We start from the raw sequence: 21,950 nt of genomic DNA, 5'->3' as shown, positions 1-21,950 counted from the left end.
CAACACACAGTCACATATCTTCACCGACCTTACATTATAGTAGGGCTGTCCAACACGTAACCGGCGGGACAGACAATTTCATATGGCCCGTGAAGAAGTCTGTTGCAGACCAAATGAGAATACCGACCCTAGCAATCACGAGAGCTCAAATTCGGGATTGCTCAATAATCTAGTTTTCACAACCTATGTTCAAAAATGCATTCCTGTATACAATCGATAGGTAAAGCATTGCCAGTGTGACGTCATTTGTGTTCATACCTCATTTTAAAACCCGCCAGGGGACGCTACGGAATTTATGGTTACCCTCCGATATCATCCAGTGGTTCTCAACCGGTGGTCCGCGGACCGGTGCCGGTCCGTGACAAGTTTCCTGCCGGTCCGCCAGATATATTACAATTTGATATCTCAATTCCAAAATGCAATAATTTGGATGCTGGTCGATTACTTAGAGAAATAAAACATCTAATTTTAAATTTCGTTATAAGTTTGGAACGTATTTTCTGCAAGGTGCGTGTGTTGTAGTCTACGAAACTGTTTAAGATTAGCAACTCGTTTCGAGCAAGTTACACATGAAAACTACGAAGACTTTTAAACGAACTTTCCGATAGTGCTATTAAGTGTCGCTAGTGGCGGACATCTTTTCGAAGAACATATAACGTCCATCCTAGTCATTTCTATCTAGCTATTCTAGCAACTTATCTTGAATATTTTCTGGGATATCGGTAATGTATATCACAGTAGAAGATATGCAAACATATTTTCCAAAACCCCAACAAAACATCTCTAAACAGCAATGTGTTTGTATCAGTAAGCTAATGGCAATTCGGAAATTAAAATGAGATTGTATACACCAGTGGTCGGGAACCTTTTTTGTCCGGAGAGCCATATTGGACATATTTTCCCATTTTAACTCCCAAAGAGCCATATACATGAAAATCGGCTATTACGTCACAATTGAAAATTCGTGGTGGCACTAATTCGAACTCACTATTCGTCGAGTGCGCCACATTTTCTCAGTAAAAACTGGTATTTTTATTGTTCGAAAATAAAGCTCGAAACGAGAGGTAAGGCACAAACGGGCTAAGCCTCACTATTGACAAAGCAATCCCTCGTCAATAGCTTAGAATTTATTATAACTGATGTTTATCGAATGTAACTGTCACACTGATTCCGAAAATCTAAGCACTGATCGACTTCTCAATTCTCAAAGTAGTCGTCGGTAACAGAACGTTGCGCTGCACCGGTACTACAGAGCTACTTACCAATCAAGAGCGTTGATAGCTATGGCGTTTTTTTTTAATTCGAGTTTGTAATTGTGAGTCCACGGTAGTTCATTTCGCGCCGTAGATCAGGAAGACAATGTGTATTTGTAAACTGCGTTGTGATATGGGCGTTGTGATGTCTGCTATGCTCTTTGATTAATCAACGTATAGCACAATCCCAGATTTCGAGTCGGGTACTTAAAATTCGCGAGTGATATTGGTCGCCGGCGTGACAGTAACTTAAGTTTTATAGGACATTCGAAAGAGAAGGTCCGATCCCCTAAACCTGAAGACGGTATAGTCTTTACCTCTCAAGGACGTGTTTGATTGTTTATACTGCCACGTGAATGATTAGTCTGGCCGTGATGAAAATTTACCAACAAGTCGCTGCAATATTGATCAATTCAGTACAAAAATTAATATTGGGCAAAGAGCCATATATTATACCCAAAAGAGCCATATACGGCTCGCGAGCCATAGGTTCCCGACCACTGGTATACACTGTACTGTACACGTAAAGTGTACAATCTCAGGTAGCCATTCTGTTTAAGTGAGTCCTTAAGTTTCAGCTGTTATGGAGCAAAACTGCCTCGTGATATCTCTAATTTAAAAAAATACCAATTATTTTAGGTTATCTACCATATTGTAAATTGGGAGGATTCGCGGATTCCCTGAACACGTTTCGCGGACCCTTATAATTACATTATTTATCCATACATTTCCATGCTGTTATAAAAATATTTGTTGTACAACTTTTCGTGCAACTATGTATTGTATACGGCCTTCTAATTGAATAATAATGCGATCTCATGCTATAAACGCAAGTACATGTCATGTTTCAGAAGGTAAGGTGGTAGTGAATCTTTAAGCAATATAAATTATATATTACTGTATGTAATAATAAATGATCCATGAATATGTATAGTAACAAATTATATACTTGAATGTCATAGTGACTAAAATTCGTAATTGTTAGGGTGATTTCATCTCGTTTTCCTCTCGCGTGTAGAAGCTTTGTGTTAGATATTGAACCAATGAGATGTCGCAGCAACTGAATCAAGTATAGTATCCCGGTCGAGTAGAACACGAATGCAATGGAATCGGATTTTTTAACGAGAAGCTAGGCTACACGAGATATATGCATATACCATACATTTATTTCCGCGTAGGCATAAAACATTCATTTGTAATGGATGTTTCGTTTTAACTCAGAAATGTCAGTATAGAGCCGGATGTCCGTTGGCATGCCAGAAACGGCAGTCGGAAACCGCGTGCACGCGGTCTGACCAGAAATGCCAGTTCTAAACCGGGTACCCGCTGGCTTGGCTTTGGGACGCGACTGGGACATTGAACTATACTGTGTTCTACCACGAGTCATGAAAGTCGCAGTTCCGTGCACAATGCACGGCGCTGTTATGAAGACCTTGTTCGATCGCATACCATACAAGCCTTACGATTACAACGAAAGCCAAATGAAACTACGAATGCTTTCGCTTGGAAATATAACTAGGGTTGCATTTAAAACAAACATGTTTAAAACAAGGCCCTATTTTAAAACATGTTTTTTAATGTTTTTATGTTTTTTAAGCCATGACGTCACGAATATTCAATTGTGACGTAATAATAAATTGTCATCGACAATTGAAAATACAGGGTAAATATAGCTCTTTTGACGAAACATCTGCACTATTATTGAAGAGCCGACTATTTTGAGGGTTTTAACCATCCCATATCGATATACGTCGGCTATATCGGTTGGTAATTGCCCGTCGGATCATACAACATGTTTTTGGAAAGTATTTACACAATCATGGCATAATTTTACAACTATATTATACAACTAAACAATTATACAACAATTATACAACAATTATACAACAATTATACAGCTAAAAAAATGTTATTTTTGAAAAGATTTTTTTTAAAACACTGTTTAAAATATGTTTTTAAAACGCAGTACCGTTTGTTTTAAATGCAACCCTAATTATAACTATTTGAAGACACCGGACTTGATATGTCATTGGTGAATATGTTCATGAATGGATGAATGAAGATAGTAGGCTACTGTATATCCGACACCTTCAATGCTGCAGGTCTCTGCATAGGCTACATCACGTGGGCATAAATCCGAATTGGAATTACAGTGGGCGCTGTACAACGTACGTACAGCCTACTTGCAGCATGCCATAATCCGATGCCTTCGGCTTGAGACACTAATACGGTTCAAGTATCGGCAGTAGTACCGTTGCATGATGCCGGTGGTTTATCTGGGCTGCTTCTCCCCAACATCGCTATTCTTACGGAGCATAATAAAAATAGACCCGGTGAAGGAATAATTCAAGGGAGCGAATGGAAAATTGAGTAAATAATAGCGACAGAACAAAAACCAAGGTGAAAACTGGTGCTTCGTTATAGGCCGCAGTGAATGTAGATTGTAGATTGATTGACCGTACTTGGCCTTTTCGACATTCTTTCGTGTGCTCATTATATCGCATTGTCGCTTGTGTATTGCATTACAAAGTACATGTACTGTACGCATATTGCGTCTTGGGCGGAGTTATATATGTAGAAACCGCTGATTAATGATTAGCATAAATTTTAGTATACGGTAAAATATTCCTCCCCAGAAGGCCTACTAAACGCATATCTCGAACCAGTAGCCAAGTTCATCAGAATTCTACAATTTTTAAGATTAAGTAGCTGCTGCGATTGAATCTGATGTAGGCTACCAATCACAAGCAAGAATTGTAGATAATTTCCCAATCGCTAGCATGTGACATGTGACACCCTGCATATCTCTTCTTTTGCGTTTCAATGCAATTAGTGATGTTTTCCTCTTCGTTTAAGTTGGGAAACAGATGCGTGCATGCAATGCGTGACTTGGTATATAGTTTTTCCGACGCCAACTTCTGGGAAATGAATGTTCACTACTCCTGTGATTGATTGATTAATGCGACACTGTCGCATAGCAAAGCTATTTGAAACCGAAATGTTAGCCTGCAAACCCACGCGATCTCGCTGTTGTAGATGTCTTTTATACGCTGTTGTAGCAGGCATATTTTACACCTTACCTTCGGCTTATAGATATATATCCATCGATTTCTTCAGCTACCATTTCATATTTTATTATCTCGCCGAATAGAAATAGGCCAATAAGCCTTAATTAACAACACTGACGGCACCGTGTTGATTGTTTATCAATGATCCATGCGAGCACGCCGCTCATGTCAAACCTTGCAAAAAATCAATTTACAGATTTCCAGAGAATTACAGGTCAAGTCGATGGTAATTCGGAGATTCGAATTGTTCGTGACATAAATTATTAAGTGAAGTCGGTTTTCTAGAAACCACTACTACCGGGCACCCGTCCTGCGCACGTCGTCGACATTAACAGTGTTCCTGTCAAACTTTTCATCCCATAAACACTCCCATCATTCGTAATAATTAGGCTGGATACCGGCCGTGTTGCGTGGCCAGATTTAAGAATTAGGCACTACATCACCAATCAAGTGCCGAACCAAAATTGATATCTGAGTTCGCTGTCTGGCCTGTGGGTTGTGGCTATAGGTAGGGTTGCATTTAAAACAAAAATCAATTTAAAACAAACATGTTTAAAACAAGGCCCTAATTTAAAACATTTTTTTATTGTTGTTGTTTTTAAACCATGACGTCACGAATATTAAATTGTGACGTCATAGTGTATTGGCATTAACAATTCAAAATATCGGGTAAATATAGCTCCTTTGACGAAATATCTGTACTAATAAAGTTGAACCGACTATTTTGAGGGTTCCAACCATCCCATATCGCTATACGTCGGCTATATCGGGTGGCAATTGTCCGTAGGCTCATTCAACATGTTTTTTAGAAAGTATTTACACAATTATGGCCTAATCTTACAACTTGGAAAAACACAATTTTTTTAAAGGTCTTTGTTTAAAATACTGTTTAAAACATGTAATAAACAAAGTGTTTTAAAACACCGTTTGTTTTAAATGCAACCATGGCTATATGTCTGATGCAGGTAGTTAAATCGCCACTTCACTTAGCCTAGATCTACGTTGCGAGTCGGCAATTCCATTTATCAGACCACAGTAGGCATGCGAGATCGTGGCATAACGCCAAATAATTTCATTTCTCATTTAAAAATAGAAACCGCCTTAAATATACACTATCAATTTTGAAAACGGAGGATCACGACATTCCTGAGACTCAACTCTGCCTATAGTTTTGCTACCGATCTGATATGCGAAATGCGAAATACGATAAAACACCACCATCGAGTTCGACTCGAGGCTACTTATATATGCATGTGTTCAATTTCGTGACACGGACCCAAATTGTGCGAGGGTCAAAATCAATGCGGTTAGGCATAGATGCAATTCCAAGCCTTCAGATAGGCTGTAATTGGTTACCTTGTCCGTTTGGATCGGAAATTATTACAGTATTCAAGGCGTTGCACATTATATGTAGCCTCTATAGGGTACTAGATTGTGGACTAATCATCACGTCCCCCCCCCTCGAAGCCTGAGAACGCTCGAGTATTCTGCTTCTTGATATATCTTTACCCTTGTATGTATCAAGTGGGAAATAAATGTTCGCGAGTCCCCGAAAATCCAGCAGGACGTATAGTTCAGCCATGAATGAATGCGAAATACATGCTAATATGTTTAGCACATGAGTTGTTTATTATACATACATTTGGCACACGGCATACTGAAGGTTATCGACCTCTCATTAAAGAATTATCACATCGCATCGTGGGGAAGCGAGTGGCGCAGTTGGTTAAACACTGCAGCCACGACACCAATGGTTGGTGGTTCGAGTCTCGGCTCTGCCATGTTTCTATGTGTCGGAGGTTTATCTGGGCTCCTCATCGCCGAACCCGCTGTAAATACAGCGCGTTGAAAAGCTCAGAAGAAGAGAGAGCCGAACTCTTGAAAGGAGGCAGCAAAATGAGCCGAAAAAAGACTCAAGTTGAAGAAGACATGCAATTATGAAATGTATCAAATTTACTGTGTGGGCGCAAATAACCACGAGTTGCAAGCGCCAATTATATGAGTTATTAAAAACAACAACACATCGCATCGTATGTGTACCAATGTCTCTCCACATGTATTGGCATCATGGCTCTGTTTAAGTCCAGCATCTTCCGGTAACTGGATCACGAAGATTTTATTATGACAAAGTCTTGGCACATTACAAGTCGCTAGGAAGGCAAGAAATGATTTGAATCTTGTTACATCCCTAAGGGTAAGCAGGGGCTTCGCCCCAGAATAGTTTGTTGCAAACAGACTTATGGTCAGACATAGTTATTTTGGGCATTTTACAGATATTCTTTTGGCAATTTCGGCATCGAGATGAATCAATATTTGTAGACTCGAATTAACTAAATAAACGTTTTAGTTTGGTCTGTCTTATCAGACCGAAGTCACAAAATGCGGACTACCCACTCAGTGCGAACAAACAGCAACAAACAAAATTGATACACATGTTGGGGAGCGAATTCACCGGACACAAAACCGACTTCTCCGACTGCTCGACCTTAATTGGCCTTTTATTTACCCCTTGAAGCTAGTTTGTGGACCCCCAAATGGTTTGCGGAGCGCAGTTCAAGAATTTCGCTTTAAGCTTAGTGTGTCGCTTACTGCAAACTCCTTTCCAGTCTTATTTTTGGCATATTCAAAATTTTATTTCGTCAGTTTGGGCGTTATAACTATGGCTCGTTGTGGTAGCTGGGTATATAGACGTCATATATTATTCTGCAGGGTCGGTGTAAAGGATAGGCCTACCACTTCCGATTTACAGGCTCGTATCGAGCACATCACACACACCCAAGAATGCTCGTTAAAATTACTATCTCGAAGGGTCACATAGAGTAGGGGTCTCACAACTAAATCAGGAATCGCGAAGAGCATACAGATTTTACTCAAATTTCTGGATATTATACTATTGAACTAATATAAACGCAGAGCAGTGATAGGCCTACAGATGTTATATCCAATGCAGTTACACGTCAGAGATATGGATCTTGTGTTGGAGTAGTGTCCTCTAAATATGATGTGGTCTCAAATTGAAGTTGAAGATGTGAAAATATTATTGGATGCAGTCATTTTCGTCTGGAAGTCACTGTATTCAAACTTCAACTGAAAGATTTTCACGAGTGGTCCCATTCCACTCAGGCTTTCTTTGTGGTATGGAAGCCACGCGTCATAGCTTCCTGCCCCGTTGCAAGATTTCTGGCACGTATTTCTTCACTCGTCGGCACGACCTCCGTATTATTCCAATTTCTTTAGGAGTATAACGCACCATATACGGATATTGGATACGTCACGACCTCGACTCAATTTCCATGATGCAACAGCACAGATTCTTAATGCAGCCATAGCAGTGAATATGCTAGTATAGATTAATATAAGCGAAAGTTATCTAATCAATGCATGGAGGGTAACAATATCGTTGACTATGTTGAGGCTTGCTAGGCTTGCTAGGCTTATCTTTGACTATGCTGAGGCAGCGGTAGAGATAGGAGACAAGTAGGGTTGCATTTATAACAAAAATCAATTTAAAACAAAGATGTTTAAAACCAGGCCCTTGTTTAAAACACGATTTTATTGTTTTTTATTTTTTTATTTCTTTTCTAGCCATGACGTCACGAATCTTTGATTGTGACGTCTCAGTGTATTACTATTGACGATTATAAATATAGGGTAAATATGGCTCCTTCGACGAAAAGGACTTTCGAACACTGTCATAAACAGACCAAAAATATCTTTCACCAGAACTACATCGTTATGCAGAATTTTACGGTTGGCAGTCATCATCATCAGAACACCCATTCCGTACCAATGATCTATATCTACTTGCTGTAACTGTCGAGCCGACGACGATTTTTAGGGTTCCAGCCACCCCATATCGTATACAACATACATCGTATACATCGACTATATTGGGTGCAAATCGTCTGTAGGCTCATACTAAATGTTTTTCGAAAGTATTTACACAATTATGGCATACTTTAACAGCGTTTGAAAAAAATTCAAATATGCATTTGCCTAAAACATCGTTTGTTTTAAATGCAACCCTAGATACAAGAAACTACGTTTTTTTTACATTGACGGTAAAACGAAATATTATTCCAGCCTAAGTAATATAGAAATCTATGCGGGCCAGCATTAACGAACATTGGGATTGGACACAATGGACTTTCTTCGTAGCACATACCATTCACGCAGATTAATCTGTTGTGTATGCTTGTTTTCAAGTACACGCCACCCTCGTAAAGTGTTTGGCCACGATTGCCAATAGATTAGTTTAAGGGAGTTACCAAAGTATCACAAATATGTAGGCCGACTTCCTGTTTGGGCGAAAAAATATCGGGACGACAGATTTCGTGTTGTCGGGAGAGGCCGTTCGCACTTTCATTTGGGTGCCTTGGAGTCGACTTTTATTATAATACGCCAACCAAACCCGTGCCTACAGAAGGAATTTTTTAACTTTTTAAAAATAGTACATTGAGCTCATGCGCTCTCTCCGCCCGCAACAATTGTTCGAAATTTCATGCCGGCGACGTCATGTGACATGATTGTTAATATACAATGTTTTGTCCAATTCTCTACTAGTTGCTGGCGATTACCCCTGACCAATGTCAGCCGAAAATATTTGGGTTCATTTCATGAAGTTCTGTACCTCCAAGAAGCTCTTCAAAAGTATTTTGCACTGAATATCATTTTAACCTACAATGGAGTCGCGTAAAATTTCAGATATGAAATGGGTTCGCGAGCAAAAAGGTTTGGCAAGCCCCGACATAAGATGCTACGTGTGACTAGTTATGACGATTTCCCTGATAAAGATTATCCAAGGCAAGCATATAGTAGGCATATATCAATATATCCCCGACTATCTAATATTAAAGAGGAGAAACTATACGTCCTTCCGCTTTAGATTTTTTGCAGCAGTAGAGCTAATATGTATGGATAATCAATCATAGATCAGGTAGCACAAATGAGTCAGTCAATAATGCAGTAGACTACACGTTAAAACTTCTAGCGCTAGAAACGCTTTCCGAATTCGATATTAGTTCGCCATCGCCTAATTGCTCGCCGTGGTCAGCTACCTAATATAACATTGTTGCCGTGTTTGAATTTTGTGTATAACCGCTTCTCAAGCACCGTGTTGGTCAAATAGTGAAGATATTTGAACTTATTATAGCATGGAGAAATGTTACAATCAAACCCATAGAAAATAGCCTATAACCGCGAAATAAATAATTCAGGGATAGTGTCAGTAATACTAGAAGATAAGATGTCAGGAAGAAAGTCATTTTAAATATGGACTTTGGTTGGCATGTGCGATACTGTCATCATTGGAACGCTTGATTTCGGTTATATTAGTCGTGTGACCTGTCAAGGGCCTAGCAGGCCGCAGAATACAATTGCTCTTCTGTGATGTGTGACGTAATAAGGGTTGATCACATGTCACAGCGCAACCAGTTTGCGGGCACGAGACCGCGCGAGATTGAGCAGAGATCACTTGCTAATGTTGGAGGTTTATAGGCTTCGTTTCGTAATTCGAGCTTAACAGGCTGTGTTTTGCTTCTAACCTTCGAGAAGCGTCTAGTACAAATCTTCAGTAGTCGGGTCCCGAGAAATAATTGGGCGCGTTGATACGTAACGTACAATTGACGACGATTGTAGTTGTTGAGACCTCGTGCATAACAAACAAACAGAAATTTTAACAACGTCCTATGCTCGCTCTCGAGTGCCTTTCTCATATCATATAAGGGCCGAAAAATCGAATAGTGTGAATTCTAATCCAAATTGAATTGAGTATTCGATTACCACTTAATTTGATGTCTAAACATTAAGACTTACTTGAAGAGTTCAAATATACATTTTATGTGACGACGAAGTAAATATGCTAGCTAATTATTCCGATATGATTTTCACTTTGTTAAAATGAATCGGTACTCAGAACCTATATCGTAGGTCAATCGCTAAGCTACTTCACAATATTGACGTTTCCACCGATGCGAGTAGCCCTGTACTATACGTTTTCAAGGATATCACACACGGCCAATCGACGTTTACGGGCTCCCAAGCAGAGTTGGATCAATTACAATATTTTAATTAAATTACAATTACAATTACAATTACAATTACAATTACTCAATGCTAAAAATATCAAATTACAATTACAATTACAATTACTGTTAAACATGTAATTAATTACAATTAGAATTACAATTACAATTACTTTTAAACATGTAATTGATTCAGTAAAGAGGTGTTCTTTCACAACCGTAGCGACGTAATAAGCAGCAATCTCAAGCTATTCATGTTTCATTCCTGATATATAGAATACCCTTTCATTAAAAAAAACTAGAACGTATTCGAACTATTCCTAATCGTGAGTACTGAAAACTACAAGCACAGAAAAGTGTTTCAAGAGAATATTAAGAACCTAAGGTTTGAGCGACTAACAGCGAATAGGCTACAGGACAGTCAATGAAATGTAATCAAACGATTAGGCTATTCAGAGCTGAGTCAGGATAATGAAATGTAATTGGTAAGGCGTCAACGATAAGGATGATACCGATAAGGTGCGTAAAATTAAAATAAATGCAAAAGGAAAGAACCTCCTGATAACTAAGAATTACAATATTTTGGTTCGCATTTACATTTTCACTTGCTCGGAAACTGTTAGATTGCATTTGATGAACATTAGGGTGCGAAAAGTTTCTGGCCCCAGTAAATTTGGCAAAGATTGGATGTAAGATTGGGATAACATCTCTACAAATGCGTGATCAAGTTTGATGAAGCCTTGGTTGGAAACTTCAATTTTTTTGCTATTGTTGCAACAAGCCTCGGTACTGGTCAGAGATTTAAAAAAAACTTTGACCGTGGTGTAGGAAATGGCTCAGCACAGGTTTCAGAAGAGTTTATTTGCTGCTCATCCATTTTTGAAATATTAAGATTTAGTTTATCCCACTGGTTCTCTAACTTTTTTTAGACACGCCCCCCTTTATGACAGTGAATATTTCGTGCCCCCCCCCCCCTTATCGTCATAGCACACAATGAAACCAGAAAGTTAGCAATCCTTATATATAGTTTGATGGTATGGAAGGTTATGACTGTTGATGAGAGAATTGTCCAATACGAAATTCAGACTATACACCGAGCAATAACCTTAAAAAGGAGGTAAATCGGGCCAAGCGCGGAAAAGATTTCAGTTCACTGGAGCGTCCCGCCCCGTTCAGATGCTTTCACGCCGCCCAAGGGGGCACGCCCCCAGTTTGAGAACCACTGGTTTAGCCTATATCGTAATTCACATAGTTTTCTGTTGCTACTGAAGTATATGGGAAACAGTTTAGCGTGACTTAATTATCTTGTTATAACGCAGCACGCATAGAACACCGATGTAAATGGCTAATTATTACATGTGGTGACTGTTTACTAAGGCCTTAAGGCCCCTCGTCGTCATCCTGGTTCGTACCGGATTTTCACTGGTGCGACGAATAAATGATTGATTAAATGATTATTTTATGTTGTGATTGTCAGGTTTCCATGAAAATGTAATTGAGATTGTAATTGAGAAAAATTTTGATCAAATTACAATTACAATTACAATTACACAAAATAGAAATGCTTCAATTACAATTACAATTACAATTACATGAAAAAATGTAATAAATTACATTCAGCTCAATTACAAATTAATTTTGATCCAACTCTGCTCCCAAGTTGGAAAAAAGATTCGAAACTAAAATTACCGTGGATAAAATAACTCTCAGAGACGAGGTTAGTAGCATTCAGGTGTTCGAGAAAAATCATACGTCACTACTCCACTGGATCAGGAAAATTAATACTTGATTTGGATTCGCGTACTCGAATCGCTATGCGAAGCCATTACCCATGACCTTCATTCAACTATGATTCCCAGTTACTCGCGTACTGGTGCGCCAGGCGCCGGCATTTTATTTGCGTCGTATGGTTGAAAATATATGTCGGTCAGTGAAAGTCTTTTCATCGTAGTCTGTTTTTAGGAATGTTCACGGCGTATGTTCGACGCAACTCAATATCTCACAATATCCTTAAAAGTGGGCGTATCTCAGGTGACATCCTGATAACAAACACTCTTACGTAACTGGTAAAAGGCTATACATGGAATTCTCTTTTGTTCTCTGAAACTGTACGGTGCTCAATGCTTACTGCCCCTTCTCACTACCCTTTCCCTTCGATTTAACCACTTCCTTCATTCCTGACCTTTAACGCGATGCGTTAACGTACATGTTCCAAGGTTTGCAATTGGCATTTAGCCTAGCACAAACACCATTTGTATTGGAGCGTAAAAACGAGGCGTACACACCTATTCTAGAACATTCTAATTTAGTTATGTGGGAGGCGTCGGATGCAGCTGCTTGTTTCCATACATTTTACGTACATTTTCAACGACGCACGTTCAAATAAATTACCAAGCAAACTCAACATTTTAGCCTCGTAAAACCACCGAGCCGGCGCATTAACGTTGCTGTCATAACACAAATGTTGTGCTAGGTTTTCCGCTTGAAAGTCGACTACAAAATATAAATGCCCGATATGTATAGAAAAAAAAGTCAATGACGACTTTACCAAAAAATATTCTGGTAACTGCTAGAAATTTATAACAATCCCTGGCCGTTTACGACCTTATCCTCACACTGACCATAATGACAGGTTTTGGACGCGACACTAAATATCAGTGAACAAACTGAATATGTATGATGGAAATGATGACATGTATAGCATACATCACGTCGTACATCCATCTTTCAAGTTATACCCTTTGTCCGTGGAAACGATGCGTTCAATTGTATGTTTGACAGGTCACGTTTTTGATGAGGTATTCTGTGAACCTGATCACCTCTTATTTTATTCTATTTTGAATGAGAAATTCCGTTCTTGCCAACGAATAATTGGAAGATTCCAGGTCTAAATAGAGTGATTAATATTTCATGTCGCGAATACTTACTCCGAGTCCTATCGCAAATTCCAGTGCGTTACTTTTAAACCCGATCGGATCATCTTACGCTTTTGTAAGCACGCAGACATATATTATACATCCCCAACAAAGTTGGAGTGACCATATGGAATCAATCAATTGACTTATTTGGAGATTTTCAAACGAAACCTCAGTCTACAATTCGCATGGCATTGACATGAACATGATCATGATCATTCATGCGTTATACAGACTTTTCGATATCAGGTCACTTTTTAGGCGTACTGAGTCATAGGTTAATGAACTATCAAATTTCGGTGTGTGTATATGTGCACACAATGCGGTCTATAATAGCTAGGATTGATTCATGGCAATTAGATTAGTAACGAAACAAGGGATCATTAACACGGCCGCTTCACTGCTCCAATGCTGATGCACTTTAACCGTTTCGCACCGGCGTGTCTATTTTTCGACATGCCGGTACGAGAGAAGAGTACCGTAATTGAAACCACGATATATTACATATTAATCGTGCTAGGTCGTTGCTGTTCATTTCTGTGAATAGATATTGTTCGTACAAGGTCATTGATACCTTGTAATTTGATATTTATTATATCGAAGACGTCAAAATCGTATATCAAACGCCGTAGATAAATATGTTGCAAAATACACTGTGTCGGCAATTTGCGCGTCATTGACCACTCTCATATAACGTTCTGTATGTTTCGTTCTAGCCGTCTTCGGGCATAGTTGTTTCATTATGTTAATAGCTAGTGTCCATACAAGTCCACACGTATCTTCATATCTGATATTAGTTACACCTAAGATGATCAAAAGCTATGTGATAGGCCGCGTGACAAAAATATCCGCCGACCCATCATTTCGCAGACACGCGCGTTCCTCATACCCGCCATATACACTGTCGTTTAGTTGGTTTTATTCGTCATAACCAGCTGTAGTTTGTTGCTATGAATAGCGATTGTCAGTTTCTGTTTATATTTTGCTAAAGCAACTATACTAGTTAGTTCTATACCGCTCAAGGTTTCATTTGAAAACCGGGAAGCGAATTCCGTCAGACTACCGTACCAGCTTCAAGCACATGGCTGAATACCTGTCACATACCTTGAAATATATCGTGTTCTGATAGCCATAAACATTCATAGATTGTGTCTGTGAATTGTTGTAGCCTATATGATTCTAAATAACGGCTAATGGTAAAGTATAATTCGGAATACATACAATATTACTCAGCGATTATACTTACGCAAAAGCGTGCGTCTGGGTATACAAAGAGCTGTCGTACATCGATATATATCTTACGTTGTAGTAATGATAAGCATTTGCAGTAAATCATTATGGTAAGGACTGTAAATATCCGTCTACGAACACTAAAATGACTGATATAGGGTCACAACAGTTTGAGTTATAAGCCTTAGAACTTACCATACGCGCGCGCATCACGAGCCATGACTCACTCTCTCGGCGGTCTGCCGCGAGCTGGCTAAAACGGTCGGCATTGTTTTGGTTAGAAATTAGCGCCTGCTAGACGTAGACCGTCGACTCAGGGCTCTCTAGAACGATGAATTCTAAGCCTATACAATACATCAGACTGTATCGTCGTCGAATACCTATACTAAGGTTCATAAAGTAGGCAATTTAGCATGTCTGTTCCCAACCAACGTTTTCTCGGCTTGCTCTTGATGTAAGTGGCCAGACACAGAGCTCGAAATGATTTGAGTGGCGCAATCGGATCCGCGTTGAAATTCTGAATCGAACGCTACCTTGTTTACCGTGCTCCAATCCCATTAAGGTACAGTTTTTCGATTTTGAAAATTGAAGTAAAATTTTTCGAAAATTGCAGCCGATGCCATTCGGTTAACAAACGATCATGCGGATCTGGTATGGGAAGTGGTTCAGAAATCTGAACCTCTATTCCGTCTATTGCGGCTCAATAATTTACTCCGACTTGAGCAGTGCATAGTTGATATTGTGCGATTTTTTTTGCATGCAATGTCCGACACATAAGTTGTAACGTGTCTATTCAGTCAATACCGTACCCAATCTGTTTCTATACTTACGCCCATTCGCCCGTCGCCAGTCCAGAAGAGCAGACCTACTGTGTAAGAGCATATGTTTTCAATTCAGTGCCCCGCTTCCGTGCGGCAAATGAACAATTAAGCATGTGACAATATACCTAAAGATCAATGTCACCAATAATGCAAATCACGTAAATATATATCGAATAGCAAGAAAAATGCATGCTGTTTGAAATGCCTTTCCAGTCTGCAAGTATGGTTGTAGGTAGACAGACGTGATCAAAGTGTCCATCGTTGGTACTCAAATAGCAGTACAAGAAATGTGGTAAATTTCTACTCAAGTACAAAAAGAAGTAGCTATTCCAAGCACGTAACAATGTTTGTTTTCTAGGCCTAGTTTTGCCTACAAAGCTGAAAATTGTTAATATAAATGGAAGTAGTCGAACACATATCCAAATAGAGCAAGCATAAGCAAAACCGTCATGAGTAAATTGAAGCAGAAGTGCTTCGTTACTGAACAACACTAGTTGTAAATTCATTGAAGGTGGAATGATTGCATACAGAATGATTTGTTGTATGCATCTCTGTAAGTCCATGTCTATCAGTACTATCCATTAGTCAAACTAATCTATTCGGATTCCTACTGTCAATTCTGAGTTGTTTTGTGGTACCTCTACATATGATATTCAGCAATGCAGATATTGTCAACCGTCACTTCATATGGAGCATTCACAATTCTGTCGCCACCTCCGTAATACGAGAATATTTGAATGTTTTTTTTGCGTTTGACAACATGAGGAGAAGAGTGTCGCACCGGAAAAAAGGAAGCTGTCCTCATCTATAAATTCCCAACTCTCTTTCAAAACATCAGTTCCATATTTCTGTAACATGTTCTTGTGTCTTGTACATACTGTTGCAGTGCACAGCGGAGTCAAGTGGCCATTCTATGCTGATTTTGTGGAACTGTGCATCTCTACATTGCTCTTTTTGCATTATTTGGTTATGTGGCCTACACTCACGTAGGTCGTTGATGTTTAGACTTGAATGGTCTCTCACCAGTATGGATTTGTCGGTTGTCGCATCCAATGTAATTGTAGACCATATAATGGTTTTACTATTCGCGGGCTTTCACTTGAACTATAGTATAATGCGTGCCGACCTTCCACAAGATCAGTCACCGAAGGCATTGGAAGCATTTTTCTCGTGGTTATGTATGCAATTCGATCATGATCGCAAATACGGAAAGGACTGATTTGGCGTATCAGCTATTGGCGCCCAACAAAGTGCATTCCTAGCTAATTCCCTATATGATAATTTCGGAAGAAACGAATTGTATCAAATACGCCTATATGAAACATTCTGCCGCTAATGTGGTGGATCTTTTCCTGGAAAGAGTCTGGAAGGGGCTTCGTGTCATTAGAATTCACTGCCACAGTGGTTGCGATCGCTGAGAAGAGCGGTATTGCTAACAGTGAACTTGATAGGTAAAATCTCGGATTTCTTTTTACCGTAATCTATAGCAAAAATATTACGCCAGTCAGCAGTCGACTTCAATTAGTTTATATCAGAAGAAACCGCGAAGCATATGCATTGAAAATGATCGCTGTGATGCGTCGATTCCTCGCAAACTTGATGAATTTCATGCGTGCTAGTTTCTACCAACATTACCCTCTTTGTTGTTTCCAGATTATTATAAATCATGGATGTACTAAAATTGCTCCTGGCAACGGTCGCGGGTTCCTTCCTACTGCAAGCAATTGCGATATCTTGCGCGCAAGCAGCTTCCCTGTCTCAAACAAAAAGTGATATTCAGCAACAGCCTTTATCGGATACGCATGGATTTCGGAGAGATAGTAGTAAGTATAAAGATTTTCGATAGATATTTCGAATGGTTAGTTCTAGTGGACCGGGAGAATCGCCGCAATGGGAATTGTGTACAACATAGTGCCGGTAAATTCTACTGAAGTCACAGGTCAATTATGACTAAATAATGACACATAGCGATGTTAAAATCAAAATGGTACGATAGTACCTTTTTCCATGCATATTGCATAGATCCATAGTTTGGCCTTCCGGGATATTTCCCTTTATGCAGTCGTTATGATGCAGCGTGACACATGAATTTCAATTACAAATAATTGAGACCAGAATTGGTAATGCTTTCGAAAATGCTGTTGCTATCAAAAGATTTGCACGCTTGTAAACCTAGTAAAATTAACTCGTTGTCGCGGACCTGAGATTGACGCCATCCCGGTCTCACATAAGACATAGGGCGATCTCATTTGGTCTATACGTAAAGTCTATGGAAGTATAGGTTCTTATGTTTCCATGGAATAACCAATCATGATATTGTATTTGCGAGAGCTATTCAATTCGTGACATTTTAATAAACTCGGCATTGAAGGCGGGCCACGCTTTTGCCACCATTCATAGTGCTTACAGCTCACAAATATACATAATTGGAACAAAAATAGCATTTGGAATTTGTTCGTCTCCTGCCCAGAGTTAACTATACTCTATAATTTGTCGATAAATGGGACAATGCTTGCGAGAGGTTCAAATAATATAAGCCGACCATATACGCTCATACTCCCAACATTTTCGTAATTGAATGCCGCCGAATACAAACAGTGAAACACGTTTGTAGTAAACCCAATTCTGAATTCCGTACTTTGTCGTGGTTCAGTTCCGGAACCTACGTTTTTTTGAAATGGGCGAAATAACCAGGGCTTGGCGAAACATTTCAAGTTCTGGAATCCGAAGCTATAGCATCAAGTTTGAAGATTCGAGCGAGTAGATACCCGACTTTGTCGAGTACCGCTGTGATACGCCTTCTGTCATATACATAATTATCTTATGTAAGAGAGTTATCGGTGCGAATATTCCTCTCCTCACTACTGGAGAATGGAAACCTCGATACGATGTGGCCATCTCATGGTGAATTCCCGTCTGTAGCTTTGTCACAATTAATATGAACGATTTGGTAGATATACGCTTGAAACCGGTAAAATTGTCACACGTCGCACAATTTATTTTCATGAAAAGTCGAATTGCTGCTGTGTATCACTAGCATACTGTCAATATTCGCACAAGAACAATCTCGACAACTGTGCTAAATTTGAACTAGGGCGTAATTGGGGGTCCGCGGGGGTCCGTGACTGAGGCAAATATAAAAAATATGTCATTATTGGACGTGAATGTTTGTGAACATTGCCTATAATGTATTTCATGTTGACGAATAATAGAATTCTCCCTCTACCGCTCTATAATGTAGAAATCAGCGATTCATGCTCAAAAGTGCCCTGTTGTTTTATCGCATTGTCGATTTCATTATAACGAGTACCGTGGAGAAATGACGCTGTTTGTGACGTAGAGTGACTTCGTAATTTGGCATTTTGCTGTCAAGGATTGTATACCGCCGCCTATTGCAAGATCGTTTCAGTAATAGCTCAATTCTGAGTTAAAACACGAATGCACTCGGTATATAGTAATCTTTCTTTCAGGCACGTACTCAGACATGAGCTTCGAGACAAAACGGTCTTCCTCCGTAACTTCCAGTAAGCAACAGAGGAATCCGCCACTGCATTCTGAGACGATGAGATGGAAGCGACGGCGTAGATCACCGTCGTCATACAGAAACATCAACAGTCTGGACGTGCCATTGATGCTCTCTCATTATCTCAAACAAGAGAGCGGCTCACACGCACAGAAGCAGTTGATGCTGGATCGCTGGCGATATTTACAGAGCCTCGGCTGACTGTCGTTTGGCTTTGATAGAAATCAACGGATGGAAATATGACGAAAAACGAAGTATGTGTGCAGTGCAGTGCATATACACAATAAAAGCCGAATGTGATTGGTTGTACTGTGATATTTATGAAAAACAATTCTGCTCTATTTTTGTTTTCTATACTTTGAAATTATATTACATGGATTACCAGATACATTTTACAGATAGGCGTACTGATCGTCCAGCTTTATTCATAGATGAGATCAATGCGTACCAAGCGAATTAGCAGGGTTGTAATGACTCGAGTCATGACTCGACTCGAGTCCGACTCGAATCACGGTTTTCTGATGACTCGACTTGACTCGAATCCTTTTCTCAAAATACGGAAATGACTCGACTCGAGTCAATCTGCGTATTGACTCGACTTGGACTCGAGTCATTGCGCATGACTCGAATCAAGTCATCCAAATCATATGACTCGAGACTCGGACGGCCAAGACCGTACATGTCATTGTAATTTCGAAAAATAGTAAAGTAACCACCCTATTCGGATTTCGTCTATCGGTGTTGGTACTTGAAACTGCTACCAGAAACTGCTAAAAATGGGGGAAATTAGTATATTATAAATGCGAACCATTCGATATCACCAAACAGAGTTATATAAAGTGGGTTTAACCAGACTTTACCTGGAAACTGAGCAGTAAACACAATGACTTGGATTCGGACTCGAGTCATACTACCACGACTCGGACTCGACCCTCTGCTCGATGACTTGGACTCGGACTTGAGTCGGTGCTGAATTGGAAATGACTCAACTCGACCCGAGTCAAAACTATAAAATTGAGATTGACTTGTGACTCGGAGCATTGTGACTTGGTTACAACCATGCGAATTAGGTTGGCGGGGAACTGTGGAATACTTCGTGGACATTATCAATAATCCTCAGAACCGTATGCATCATAATAAACCTTTTCCTATGTATTCGTACTTAGATCTACGGCATTCTTACACACGCATAAGTAAACGAGCGTTTCATGTCACTACTTACGTCTTGTGCGTATATGATTTTTAAAGCTGTATGTCACGATCTTTAGATATCACTTTCAAACACACCAATAGTGTGGAAAATCCCGAAATTCTTTTCCAACATCGAAAAACATATGACCTTGATTTACAATTAGGTCTACTATAGTTGCGGTATAAATAATTTATTCGGCATAGAACTTCAGATAGCATGCTGCCTACTCAATGTTCAAGTGTTCGTTCATCACCGAATCTCGGCATGAAGTTGAATAACAGGGATTTATTCATGAGATCTTTATCGTGAATGGGTGTAGTCCATCTTCACACTGTTCGAGTGATGAGACAGAGCGAACAGTTCTGTGGTCTCGCCCATGTGTGTATGTGAGCACTGAGCATATCGTTGAGCAAATTAAAATTGGTCTCGACATGGCACTTTGTGATAATTGTCTCATCAGGCTTTCGTTCCTGAATTCCCTGATTAGACACTAATTCATTATAAAATATCGCGTTAAGTGTTATATTGTAAAGTAAATAAATAAATAAATAGTAAATGAAGTAAACTAAAGTAACTTAAATCTTTGAAATTTTGTGTTATTGGGAATAGGTTCAGTTTTAATACTTTAATGAGTTCGACAACTCTCTGACCACACACCTAGATGAAAGTTGGAAGATAGAATTGAGAGAATAAAAACATTAATAAGTAGGCTATATAAATTGCTGGACATACAAATAAACCACGATTATACAGACCTTTCAATGCTCGCACCATCGCCGTCTTGATATTGAAAATATAAAGCAAAAACTCTTTGCACAACAGCATGGGGATTAAAGCAGTCTTAGATATCTTTATTGAAAGTTCACAATCTAATAACGCTTATTAATAACGTTCATTCAAGCAGATCCAGAAATTAGAACGTAAAAAGACGAGGTCCCCACCAAATTAGGGCTAGCATGTTTGAGCATGCAAAATTCCGGACAAAACGACAGTATGCTACTTCAGGAAATTTCATTTCACAATTTCTTCGTAAGAAGCGAACTATGGTAAGCCTATTTATAGGTCTTACTTAAAGTAGAAATATAATACTACTGTTTTCACAAAGCTCTTTGTATATTCATAATTTTGGGTTTGGATACGAATCGTAATGAATCCGACTCGAATTAGCATTGAGTCAAAATTCCATTACATAAAAGGTAGCCTATATAGGATATGTAAAACAAACAGTATTCCACGAGATTGTTTGCCGTGTTCGCGTGTGCGACAATATCATGCCACGACGACTTCAGTCGTTTAAAATGGATGGTATGGCGGATTTTTTGCTTGATAGAAGCCTACCAACATCCAGAAATTCACCACTATCGCTCTTTGTTCATCGTGTGTCTTGAGCGGATATATTGAAAAGGACGCCGGTTGTACCTGATACTCAAAACTGACGTTACAACGTCAACGATTTACCACGCCACAGCTGAGAATGAAGCGGCAGGCAGTAAACGATATTGCGAAGAATGAGCGTCATCTTACATCGTATGCGATATGCATTATTGCATATGCAATGTGCGTACTGTGTAGCCACGACATATTTGAGAATGGCCTGTTGTTAGCTGACGAACGCTTCTCTCGTTTTACAAAAAAAGAGAAATGATGTTCGGCTCGTAGTTTATGACACACAATATCCACCAGTTGCCTCGGTGCTGGCATAGCCTAGTGGTTACTTCGCACTTCGAGAGAAACCAAACCCAGTCTTCAACACTGGCCGTGGACGTATTCCACCCCACAACACCACGGGCGCTGTCCGGCACCTTTTGCCACTTTATGGAGTGACTTTCTCGCCGCCGGCTAGCCTAACGCATCTGAATCAAGGAAAAAACTAAACTCGGGAACCAGAGGCCCCGGTTCAATTCCCGTCGACATAACGATAGGAC

The 21,950-nt window shown here is 39.6% G+C and overlaps 2 protein-coding genes across 4 annotated transcripts in view; both read left to right on the top strand.

Moving 5' to 3' along the window:
• The window catches only part of LOC145437368 (uncharacterized), a 64,823-nt gene that overhangs the window by 8,755 nt on the left and 34,118 nt on the right, over positions 1 to 21,950 (top strand). The window lies entirely within an intron of this gene.
• On the top strand, positions 16,158 to 19,219 carry LOC145437361 (uncharacterized). The gene is made up of 2 exons (XM_080314568.1): positions 16,158 to 17,133; positions 18,781 to 19,219. The coding sequence occupies exons 1-2, from the start codon at positions 16,977 to 16,979 to the stop codon at positions 19,032 to 19,034; spliced, it is 411 nt and encodes a 136-aa protein (XP_080170694.1). The 5' UTR covers positions 16,158 to 16,976; the 3' UTR covers positions 19,035 to 19,219.

The sequence above is a fragment of the Botryllus schlosseri genome, chromosome 4 (assembly GCF_051294905.1).
Source record: "Botryllus schlosseri isolate E-star chromosome 4, Bs_hap1, whole genome shotgun sequence".
Classification (NCBI taxonomy): Eukaryota; Metazoa; Chordata; class Ascidiacea; order Stolidobranchia; family Styelidae; genus Botryllus; species Botryllus schlosseri.
The sequence above is the reverse complement of the archived record's forward strand: the minus strand, read 5'-3'. Positions and strand labels throughout refer to the sequence as shown.

Coding starts and splice junctions, on each gene's coding strand:
- LOC145437361 (XM_080314568.1), top strand. CDS start 16,977: ATGGATGTACTAAAATTGCTCCTGGCAACGGTCGCGGGTTCCTTCCTA. Junction 17,134..18,780: donor TGGATTTCGGAGAGATAGTA/GTAAGTATAAAG, acceptor TCTTTCTTTCAG/GCACGTACTCAGACATGAGC.